Below are 12581 nucleotides of genomic sequence, written 5' to 3'. Positions count from 1 at the left end.
TGTCTACAACCTGTCACCAATTACAGTGTGTCAGTGTCTTTCCCATCCCCTCAGAGCTTCTGCCCTGCGGTGTCACACAATCTATGAACGCCGTCACTTTCTGCTCCTCTGTCACGGCACTGACGCTCTAACGCTTGTTAGCAGTATCTTTTCATCAGGGTCGCGGAGAGGTCACGTTTCTTTATTTACGTGTGGGAGGGAAGACCACAGAGTGGAGCTGCGACAAATTACTATTCGGATTCTTATAGTTTTTTTAATAAACTGTTTGTGTTGCATATAAAATATCAAATGCCATGTTATCTCAGGTGATAAGGGGAGAACCCATTCAATTTTGGTGTGGATCTATGGGATTTTTTTAACGCTTTCTTTAAATGATCTAACATGACCCTGGATTCAAGCTCCGTCTTTGCAGCTCCAAGTTTTAAAATAGTTATGCGAAATAATCTCTGGTTTTGTTCCTCCAAGACAAACTCTCTACGTCTATCATATTGTGTTAATTTATTCATTTTCTCTCTTGTACATGTGGACCTTCACTACATTCAGCTTTTTCTTTATCACTGTGCTCATCTTTGCTAACTGAAAAGACAATGCAATAACGTCAAGGTTTCCTTTTTTTCCTTTTCATCAGCCAAACACGTCATGGCCCCCGGACAGCAATATATAATGGTGATAAATGTAGCAATAAAGCAGGATGTTGATGGTCTGTGGTGGATCCCTCCTTGATCACAGCTATGAAACTCCGGCATATTCCCCCAGTGGTTTTTTACATTATGGTCCAGGACAGTAATTCAAATCAAGTAATGCAGCAAGGTCACAGCTGAGTCGCTGTCAAGGCCTGGTCACGGTGCTCTTCACGGGGACCACTGCAGTGTCACCCGGCCTCGCTTTGATTAAAGTGATGCTAGCATCTAGCTTGTGATGAGCCTTGAGAAGTGTAATGACCGCTATAGGAGGATTTCTGGGCGTCATTTAGAGAGAGAGGGGCTCGGCACAAACTGTGCACCTATGACCAGAGGCATGCAGACGATGACTTATGATCCTTGGCAGCGATGGAGATGCTGTATTGATCCCTGAAGGTGATATTTATCGTCGTCCACGTGAAGGTTAAACCGTGTGGTCGGCTGTTCAATGGGATTCAATCACTTGCTCAAGGCCTGTGTTGCTGTGTAGGTGCATGATGTCAGAGGGGTTTTCAGTTCTACAGTTAATCAGTGGATCAGTGAAAATGTAATTTCTTTTATTTACCATAATAAGGCACCATATGAATTAATTAACATTACCGGTCACCAACTTTTAATATACCTTCAGTCTTTATGGTGCATTGCTACACACTTATTACTCCACTGAGTTCCTTGACATTGTTGGTGTATATTTTTTCTAAGCATTTGCTTAGGGTGACCTCTAGTGGTTAATGTATGATATTACAACTGCTTGGACGCATTGAGGCCGGTATTAACATTTCGCTTGATATCAGACGAGTTCATTTGAATTGCTGACAGAAACTTACACATAATATTGAATAATCACAGTGCAGTGATCACACATTTAAATAATGATGCGTGTGTTGCATAATTTGACTTTAAGTGGCACAAATGACTATCATACACATTTTTCAATTAAAGACACTTTCATATAACCTCACAAATCTCATCATCTTAAAGATCTTTACACAAACACACCGGTCTGTGTATATATCCTTATTAGGACTCTGCATTCACTTATATTAATTGTGGACAGCCGAACCAAAACCTTATCCCTAACCTTAATAATGACCAATTCATGATTAAGCCTAATTTGAATCTAACTAAAATTCTCATTTTACCCATAAATTTAACCGTAATTACTACTTGTACAACACTAAACCTCACCCTAACCTTACCTTAACTTAAACCTAACCTTGAAAAATGTATTCACCTTAGAATTTAATGACCTACGTTATGGGAACCTTGATTTTGTTGTCCCCATAAGGAAGACAGGTCCTCACAACATGAGTACTACCAGCACCACAAACACACACACACACACACACACACACACACACACACACACACACACACACACACACACACACACACACACACACACACATACACACACACACTGATAATGTAAAATGAAGTGCTGATGAGATGACTCTCATCCCAAAGGCTCATATGTTAACCTCAGATGAACATCAGTAGTTTCTCGGTGTACCTGGTGTATTATCAGATGAACAGAGCTTGGTTCATCACACCTGCTAATTGGCTGCAAGCCTCCTGGTTGTGTTGATTGCTGCTCATACACAAACATCCCCATGTTTTTAAGGCTGGGAAATGAACCTGTCCCCTGGTGTAGATGTGATCAGTCGTGGTTACGTGTCCAGACCTGTGGAGGACGAGGAGAAACCACAGTGATCGTTACAGCATATTGCTGAATATCCACTGGGAGGCAGGAAAGGAGCTTTGAGTTTGTGCCTCTGCATAACAACCACGACTTCTGTGGGAGAATAAGACGTGTGGTAAACGCAGGCTTAGAAGATGCAAAGAAAGTTAGCAAATAATCCCCATTTCCATATTGAACAGAAGGGTTTTCCACACTAAGTGTCTTTTTGCCAGCACCTGGATAAGGAGCTTATGAAAGTATAATACGATTTTCTTGGAATGGATTACAATACTGCTAGCCCGGGCTTTACAGATTGAATACAATTATAAAAACCAAAGACACGGCTTATGGTTGATTTGTTTTGTTCGGATTCTTCCAGAAAGAGAAAATAAAACCAGCTAAGAGGTTAAGTCTTATTGATTCTTTAACTGCACTGGGGGATGGCACTGTGTTTTCCCAGTTGTTTTCATTAGTCCTGCGCTTAATATTTACCACAACCGAAACCAAACGAATATGACTCACATGTTCTTGTAAAACCATGGAAAATGACCAGATCAGAGCTTTCGCTAGGCGGTGGAGACCACAGTTTTATACTGATCTGCAATAAGAAACAAGCTGAGTTCAGTGTGTGGGGAGAAACACCCTGTTTTTGGCCTCACACAGTTATTTTATGGTAAGTTAATGAGACGAGTTAGCCAGTTCCCCCTCTGTAAACCCACTGTTCTCCTCTTGTTTGGTGGAAGTATTCTTTTCCAGGGATATACCCTCTGAGTTCTCAAGATCTACTCCTGTGTATAAAATAAGTGTGATTAGCATTCATGTTTTTAACGGGACAAATATTATAGTACACGTTATTAATCGACCCCTGGAGCAACACAAAATTAACTTTCTCAACAAAATATACTTTCCGCAGGTATGAATAAAAAAATCCTACCAACAGTACGCTTTCGTCCTTTTCTACTAAAGGGAACCGAGAGCAATTACTTTGAATTATGGGATCCTGTCAGCGGGTTATAGCCGAACCCATTTCACATGCACACATTTCCATCGTAGCAGTGTAGGGTAACAGAGCGTGTCCCAGGACAAAACATCCATAGTGTATGCCAGTCATCCGACCGTAAGCCCACAGACCCTTTTTAGTTTGTCAGCCCACTCTGGCATGATTCCTGAAACAGGAGAGGAGGACGTGAGAGTCTATTTACACACTATCACTGATTCCCAGTGACAGTGAAGATTTGGTGGGGACAGGATGAGGGGATGATGAAGCTCTGTCTGATCTTTGATACACACAGAATAAAGCAGTGTCTGGTGCGTGCGGAACAATGCCTGTGTGTGGCTGATTCTGTTTGAGGACATTATATCTGCTTTCATCCGGCGCCGCCTGAGGCACAATACAATGGCAGTTTTAGTAAAGTAAGAGAGTTTTTTTTCACCGTCTTAACTTTCAGTGATATCCGGAAATTCAACTTACTATAAAAACATTTCGTAAAGGTCTTTGTCCTTTTAACATATAGAAGGCTTCAGATTTACTTTTGTCCAACTATCTAACATTCTGTGGTTAAGGGCTGAACTGCTGCTATTGAATCTATTACCGATAGGAAAGACAAATATTTTCTGTGGATATTGATAATGTCCACTTTAATATTCTTGCCTTATCTTAGACATTTTGTGTGGCAAGAATTTAATGGGAACCAGACTGGCACTCAGTATAGAGCATACCAATGCCCAGCAGTCCTCTTAAATTAAATCAAGCAGCATCAAACTACACACAAATAGATTACCAGTCCCCTTTAGGTTAATTTTAGATCCATGAATTATTCCCTAGGAAATCAGGGTAAATGTGTTTTGAAAAGAGGGAAACATTTTTCCTGGATCTGCACCAAAATGGAATGGGTTCTGCCCCTTACCCATAATGCATCCTTCCACCAGTTTCATAGTAATGCTTCAAACTAACAAAACCAACCAACAAACAGGACCGGGGTGAAACATAACCTCCTTGGCGGAGATAATTATGTGTTGAAATCTTTTCATATGTCATTGTAAGTGGAGGACTTGAGTAATACCGCTTGCCGTGGTAATGTAACCGACTGTAACTGTAACAACATCCCTGCATGTGTCTGATTGCTGAGTTAACATGGCTGACCTCCGCCTTGGGCCAACATCCAGATTACCCGTGCTGGCAGTCAAGGCATGCACTTCCTGACGCCAGCATCAGCAGCAGCAAGAACACACACACACACACACACACTCCCGTCGCCCCCATCAGTCCCTTCATCCTCGTCCAACCAACCAAGACACAACAGTTGCCCTGTGAACAATGTAAACCAACATTATAAAAGGTCAGAGAAGAGGAGGAGGTGGATGAGACCATAGCCTGTATGCCAGCGGTGTGGGTTGCCTCAGCATTACATTCTTCACAGGCTGGAAAGGGCTGGGCTCACCTCTGAAGGTTCCACCGGCCTGATGGGGAAAAGAACGTCTCCAGTAAAAGTCTTAACTGTGCCCAATTTGACGCCTGTAAAAGTCTCCGCGGTGCGCATGGATACGTTAATCGAGAGGCAAATTGCTGTGCTATTACGGTGGTATTACTGGAAGCAATTACCAATAGGCAAGGAGACTGCTGTGATCATACCATAAATCTAGCAGTAGTCATTATCCGGAGCACGGCCTAATACCAGCCAGCGTACGGATCTCCGGTGTGCGTAAGAGTCTGAGATGAACTGAGCAGATTATCTTAATGGAGGAGAGCTGAACGGACACAGTGATGCTGTATTGTGTCTACTGCAGCGAGACAGAAGCAAAGATAGTAGATGGACACAAGGATGCTAGCTGCGGATAAGGTTATCTAGAATGACGGATACGGGACACGTGTTCATTTGTGTTTATTATAGTTGACAAAAAAAAAAAAACGACCCTGCAGTGCTGTGGGCAGATTTATCTAAAGAAGGTAAAAAAGTTGAATTTGTTGTTCTGGCTCCTGTCTGCTTGGAGATTAAGATTTAAGAGACAAGTAGGCAGGTGATGTCATTATACAAAATTATGGTGTGTGAGTGAGTGAGTGTGTGCGTGTGTGAGTGTGTGTGTGTGTGTGTGTGTGTTTCCGAGTGATTGCAAATGTCAAGCTGCAGCTCTGTTTGTGTGCTGCTGTATCTATGCGTTTATCAGAAACAAGCAGGGAAACAAACAAAAGAAACATTGAGTTCACTGCAGTCAATTTCTTGCTCAACAGCTCCTACATTATCCCATCACTCATAACAACATACATATTTGTCTTTTTAATAGCCATTCCCCTACAATACCTCTTGTACGGGCACATTTTTCTGTTTGATGGATCACTCGATTCTTTTGTGATTCATATTGTTTTTCGTCTCACATGGCAGCTTTTAACTTGGCAGAGTGAAATATATATTTATGATGTACCTCATTTAAAAAAAAAAAAAAAAATTGAGAAACTTCCAAAGGAATGTTAAATGCCAGTCATTGTAATGCAGCGGTACTTAAAGCGCTGCCGTGTCTCCACTGACGTCCTCATCTCTGCAGTATTTGCGGTTAGAAAGTGAGTTAAAAGGAGGTTAGCGCCGAGGTCTGCGATAAGACTTTCCACAGGCGTCAGAGCTGTGATGTTACCCTGCTCATGTGTGTCCCCATCTGATTCGGATCAGGCTCTTTTACTGCCGAGTTGCGGTGACTTGGAGTCTAACAGGCATATTTTTAGGCCAGGAGGGAGGAGGAGGCGCTGGGGTAGAGGCCGCGCCATTGAAAGCCGAGACGTAATTATGAAATGTAAGTTGGAATATTGTTTTTATTACAAAGCCAAACAAATGCGTCTCTGCCGCAGCTCACATCAAAGTTGTCTGTGCGACGACTAACCGCCAAGTGGAGGCTTTGTGCTCGGGGGCTCTAATGAAACACAAATGCTGCTTGTATGTGTGAGGGCGGCTGAAGTGTGAGGTCTGCAAGTGTCACTGTGCGTGTTGGGCTGAGTGTGTGTGCTGCACGGCTTTTTATCTTTGTGTCTGAGTATGTTGCTCACACATGTGGCGGTCTGTGTGTGTGTGTGAATGAACATTGCAAGGAGCAAGCATCCATCACTCACAGACTGTTAATTAGAGCCCAGTGTTATGTGGTGAGATGTCGCCGCTGCTCATGAAAGAATGGAAAATTCACTCAGATGAGAAACAATAACTCAGGGCGCTCGAGTGAAACGCTTTGGATCTGGTGTGGCAGATGATGAAGTGTGTACGTGTGTGGGGTTGTGTGTCAGGTGAATCCACCCCGACGCGTCTGTCAACGCACAACATCCAAGAAGGTGTATATCAAGTTATCTGTGGAGCCTGTGCGCTAATTGTGACTTCAGCTCTTTCTCTGCAACCCCATGGAAAGCAGCAGAGAGCAAGCCAGTCCGTCGCTATCTAAACAACGTTTAAATTACATGGAAAGTTGGAGAGAGAGGAGCACACAAACACTATCTGTGCACTCCGCTCCTTCCCCGGCTTCACTGTGAGTGAGTGATTGCGGCACGGAATTCCTCCATCGCTCAGGCCTTTTGTTGGGATTGCATCGCTCGAATAGTTTCCATCGCCCACCCCGACCCAATCCCCCCCCCTAGTCGAAGCCCCAGTTTTTATTTATCTGCCATGTCTCATCGTTAGACAGGGGGAGCACGCATGGCTGCCCCGGTGCCCAGGGAGTGGAAATGTGACGGGGCTGACAAACGGGCGAGTGTGGACAGACGTTTGTTGTGTCTAGACGGAGGCCCGCGAGGCTGTCATGGTCTCCGGGTAAACTGGTCTCACGGGAGGCGCACGGTAAACTTATCGCGGTGGCATTGTGTGGGAGGCATGCTGGGCTCCATTGTGAACCGGGAGAGTGTGCATTCAGTCATATGTTTTGGACTCGGGAGACACAGAAGAAAAGAACACTTAGAGGTATCAGATTTTCTGTGTGTTCACTCTGTCTTGTTCAGTTACATTAAATGAGGAAAGCAGCTCGGTGTATTTAGTCTTTGTTACACAATGTGTAATACTCGATTCAACATTTTCTCCACTAGTGCAGTGCCCCGTTCTAAACCTGTCTGCTAGGAATGGGCTGTTTGTTTGGCCTGTGGTGATGCTGGTTGCAGCTTTTCTTTCTGAAACTATAAAAGTGACTTGCAGTAATTGAGCCTCAGGAAGAAAAGACCACAGAACCCTGGAGCCGCACCACCTCTTCTGCACAGAGAGCTTTTCACCTGTTTATTCAAAGTTCACAGAGTCCTGGACTGGAAAATTTGTTGTCGTTCCCGTCTTTGTGAAAAACATGCTGTCGATGAGTCCTAAGTAACTGTCGCCTGTTTAATCATATTGAATGAACCGTGTGTTCAAATCACACAACATTTGACACTGCACCTCTCCGGTTCCTTAACAATACACAAATGTGACGCCGTTAAGACGAACGATTCTTGGGATATGTGAGTCACATTCAGAAAGACAGAAATACGTGGAATTAGTAGACAGATGATAACATTTAGAGTTAACTAAATATAATTATATCTGACTTAGACACCTGAATGGTTTTTGCTAGGCCATTTGAGTTGAGTTTTTAACAGGATTTGACAAACAAACAGGTTAAGCTGTTTATACAAGTTTTACACTTGTATCTGTAACAAAAGTGTAATTGTCTTGGATAACAAAACATTTCTCCGGACATATTCAGGCCTGTAGCTGTCAGGATAAAGTGAGAGAATCAGAATAGTTTCTGTATGTGCAGTCGTACCGTGACTATGAACATCAGCAGAACACTGGGTTTTGTACTCTGAGGCATTTCCACTCATCTGAATCCACAAACAAGCAAACACATGCAAACTCAGTCTCACTCTGAGCTTCTCTTCCCTCTCAGCTTACGTCTGTGACTGTTAAAATAATAAGGAAATAATGTTCTCCCTCGTGGAACAATTTTCTGTTCAGCACCAAGTGTTGCGACTCCTTCCTAAGTGATTCAAAGTCTGCTACATTTCATTCAGACACACACTGATGTGTTTTCTGAGAAGGATGCACTCCAGACAACAGCCTTTGTTTACCTCTGTGACCTTTTAAGTGTCTGAGATGAGCTTCTCCTTCCCTCAGACACTGAGGTCTTTCTCTCCATTATCGTGTGATTTTCTCTCGACCAGAAGGAAGGGAGGAGAAAAGACGAAAGTGGGAGTTGAGGTGAGGAGCAGCTGTGCACACTGAGGTCATCCTCTCTGTCAGCGTCAGAGCTGCTCACTGTTATTCTTATGGTGTCTCATGAACGCTGCAGCCTCACCAGTGAACGTTTCCAAATGTCAAGCCATGATTTGTATCGCAGTCTGTGACCCAAGGAAAATCGGGTATGTCACATTCATCAGTCGCCAGAAGAAGAGGAAATGGTTAAAAAGGGTACGAGTGGGAATGGAAGGAGGAGAAACGAGGAAGAGTTGAAGGCCGAAACTTCATCGGTTCCCACGACCAGCAAATTGCCCAGATCGCTGGTGGCTCTCTGGCCCCGCCCCCTCCAACGCATACCGAGATGAATGGGACATTTAATATTGCCCTGCTTAAGGGTATTACTGGAATGTATCTGTCCCTCTTGAAACACTGAATCCATTCCGTTCTCAGACAGTCTGGACACGAATCGGTGTCAATATTCAAAATGTAAAAAGATCTAGCATATTGAATATATCGATTTAATTTAGATATTTTACTCTGACAGCAGTACAAAGGTACTTAATCCAAAGTGGTTATCGGCCCCTACTCCCATAATTTGAAGAAAAATAATGCAGCGCCAATTATTTATATTATTTTATTCATAAAATGTATCCCAATTTATTACAAGATTAAGACATGAAAATACTTCTTTGTGATAAGAACTACCTTAAAAGAGGAAAACCATCTATGAGAAAAATGATTTACCTACTTTGACTTTTTAGTATAAAGAGGAGGTGTGATTTATGATCTATACTGCAGCCAGCCACCAGGAGGTGAGCAAGATGCTTCTGGTATGGGGGGGCTGTTGCTTAATTTATCTTTATATACAGGCTATGAATTTAGCATATATCAAGCTAACATTTGCTAATTAGCCCTCAATGAAACTACAGCTGAATGTGATGGGTATCATTAGTTTTGTAAGGTGCTCGGACATAAATTCAAAATTTGACCTGCTTTGATTTTACGTAAGAACAAAGTTTATACGATGCATCAATTTATCAAATAACTGACCTGAAGACATGTAAGAAAACAGACGATTATGAATCTGTTCTTCTCAGTTTTACTTGTGCTCTGTGGTATTTGGAAGAACAAACGACAGGAAGGATCAAAACTCTGCGTGGGATGGAGTCCCAGACTAATGGACTAGATTGGAGCACTGCATTTAGCCGTCTGGTCAAAACGATTTCCTGACACCCAAAGGAGACAGGAGAGATTCTTCTGGCTCTGCGCCACACTGATGGATGCAAGGGAGAAAGTTCTCATGAGCAAGTGTCATCCAATATAATCCAGGTGATTAGTCATGCATTCTCGTCTTTCAAGGTGTGAGGCCCCTTTTTTGTTTTCTCCCCCAAACCTGGGCTCGGGTAACGTGATCCTAAAGTGAAAAGTATCAATGTTGGTTTCAGATAACCACGTGCGCACATGCATAGAAACACAGGCACGTACTGTATGTGCAGGAGCAGAAACAATGATCGCAAGAGGCCCGAGTATACTGCATGTCCTGCAGGCGACCCACCTCACTGGCAAAGCTCCGGGATTCTTCTGGTCTGGTGGGAAGAACGGGGGGGGAGAACATATTGTTATGGTGACCAGTCAAAATGTTCAGTGTGATTAAACATGTGTTGAAAAAGCTTGACTTAACCAGGGACGACTCATCGTGTCATTCTCGATACAAAGAACTCGCTGCACTGTGTTCTATCTCCTGAGGATTCAAAACCAAAATGGTCTGGCCGATTCAGACTCCACTCTTTGATCGTCTGGAAGATTTAACCAACTGTTGTTTTGCTGCAGAGAACACTGACTTCATGACCTACTGATTCACTGCTCCTCATTCATAAATCTTCTTACCTCCGCCTGTTTTTATTGTCCGCCTGTCAGCAGGATTACACAAAAACGACTTAACCGATTCTCTTGAGACTTGGTGGAAGGGTAAAGTATGAGCTAAGGAAGAAAGCTGTAACTTTTTGAGCTGATTCAATTAAGGGGTGGAGCCAGGAATTAATTTTCAATTGAACGCTTTAACGTGGTTAGGGGCTGTTTTTGGACATATTCGGAAATTTGTCAAGAATTGAAGCAGATCATTTCTTTATGGAAAAAAATCTGTTGTGTTGTAAAGCCTACAAACTGTCGAAATTCGGTGCAGATCCGGATAACGATCCAGTTTTTGTGAATCTGGATCGTTATCTGAAAATATATTTTGAGGTGATCTGTGTACAGCCTTAGCGGAGGTATGTGCTCTCAGAATAACCTTCTTATTATTTGCATATTTATATATTTATGCTTTTGTGCATATTCTTAGCAACAGGTCCCTGGTTTGAGTCCCGGCCGGCAGGACCATTTCCTGTCTTTCCTTCACAGCAATTATTCAATAAATGCATATGAAAATACAGTTAATTTACCTACTGCATGGGGAGAAAGGTGATAAAAGACCTGTGCACCTGTTAACTGTGCTTTCGTGTGTGAAAGCAGGTGTTCAGATCTCTGTGAGACGGTCAGGATGAACAATATTGGCGTGTCTGATACATATGGGCTTCTTTAGAGTCTGAGGGAAGCCTCTCACTGTGTGTGTGCTCTTGAGGACACAGGGGGAGATCAGAAGGAACCCAGCTTTCCAGTTCTCCGTCTCTCCCTCTCTCCCTCTCTCGCTGCTCGTTTCGCTCGTCGACTTCACTGTTCTCCGTCTCCGTCACCCTCAGCCTGTTAACGTGCCCTTCCTGTTTCTGTGCTGTCACGATGTGCTGCTGTCATCGACTTGTCCTCATCCGTCCCTGCAACAAAGAGTTTTTTAGACCAAATCTGTGTTTTGATGGATGTATGTATGCGTGTGAGGGATCACGGCAGCGTCGTTGTGCTCAGTGTTTATTTACCACGACGTGCTTGTTTGCTCCTTTTGGCTCTGAGCACACTGTCATCACTGGGCATCATATTGACATAAGGGAGAGACCAAAGTATGATTAATGACTTGTCCTTTCTCCGTCTTGTTTCTCTTCCTGTTCCCCTTTGGTTTCCTCTTTTCCCTCCTTGCGTCTCTTTGGCTCGCTCCCCCCTCAGAGGACCTGGATGACCTGAGGATGGAGGGCGTGACGGGCTTGGCTCCATCCGGCAGTAAATTCAGCCAGGGACGCAGCTCCTATCAGGCCGAGCCGCAGGCCAAAGTTACACTCAACATTTGCTCTAGGTGTGCCAGGTAAATGTTTTGAACTTCTCTTGGCGAGTGAATGTTGGTTTTTATTCAAACAAACAAATAAATAAAAGCTCTCTGAAAAATTCAGTACAGAGTCAGTACAGGGATTTAGCAAGAGTTATATCTGTCAAGCAAATAATTTAGAGAGAGAAAGATAGATAGATACTTTATTGATTTGGGAATAAATATATATTATCCTAGTTGCAGGGAGTTTGATGCTACTGTCATGTCTGTCAAATATAGGACTGTTCTTAGAGCAGCAACAAAGAGGTGCTTTCCTTCTAACATCCAACCTCATTCTTACCCAGGGTCATGACAACTCCCTCACCCTTCACTCCCTCCCCCTCTCTGCATTTGTATCCGAGATACCTCGACATCCAAAACAGAGAATAATATCATATCTGAAGACTATCTGGTGTTGCTTGTTTTCACAAATCCGCTCTAGCGTGGATATAATCATCTCCATTGTCACCCTTTCTCTCTATATCACTGTTTCCTGTCCTGCTCCTCAGTCCACGGCATCAGTGTAGCGCTCTCATCTCGGTGTGTTGGGTGTGATACCACACAGGCAGGTGTGGGCAGGAGTCTTCCCTGATGCCAGTCACAGATAAACGGGGTATCTTGGTTTGAGACGCCAGGCACAAATCTGCCTGCACAGCCTCCTCTGTTTGGGCTTTGGAATTTGTTTGTTTCCTTCTCTCCTTTCATTCACACTGCTTATCAGTTTCGTTCCATGCCTTGGCTGTGGGATGTTGTCGGAGATCCTGCAGGAGGATGAATCCTATCGCGGAATTTCTTGCCCGCAGTTTAGCGACTGGATGTTTTTAAGC

At 43.4% G+C, this 12581-nt stretch overlaps 1 protein-coding gene across 1 annotated transcript in view; it reads left to right on the top strand.

Annotated features, from left to right (window-relative positions):
• c20h8orf34 (chromosome 20 C8orf34 homolog) overlaps positions 1–12581 on the top strand; it is a 53862-nt gene that overhangs the window by 20989 nt on the left and 20292 nt on the right. The window contains exon 8 of the mRNA XM_061093958.1: positions 11619–11754. Coding sequence (XP_060949941.1) covers positions 11619–11754 — 136 coding nt within the window. The remainder of the gene's footprint in view (positions 1–11618; positions 11755–12581) is intronic.

This window comes from Limanda limanda, chromosome 20, assembly GCF_963576545.1.
Source record: "Limanda limanda chromosome 20, fLimLim1.1, whole genome shotgun sequence".
Lineage (NCBI taxonomy): Eukaryota > Metazoa > Chordata > Actinopteri > Pleuronectiformes > Pleuronectidae > Limanda > Limanda limanda.
Note: the sequence above shows the minus strand (reverse complement) of the source record. Positions and strands in the feature narration are given on the sequence as shown.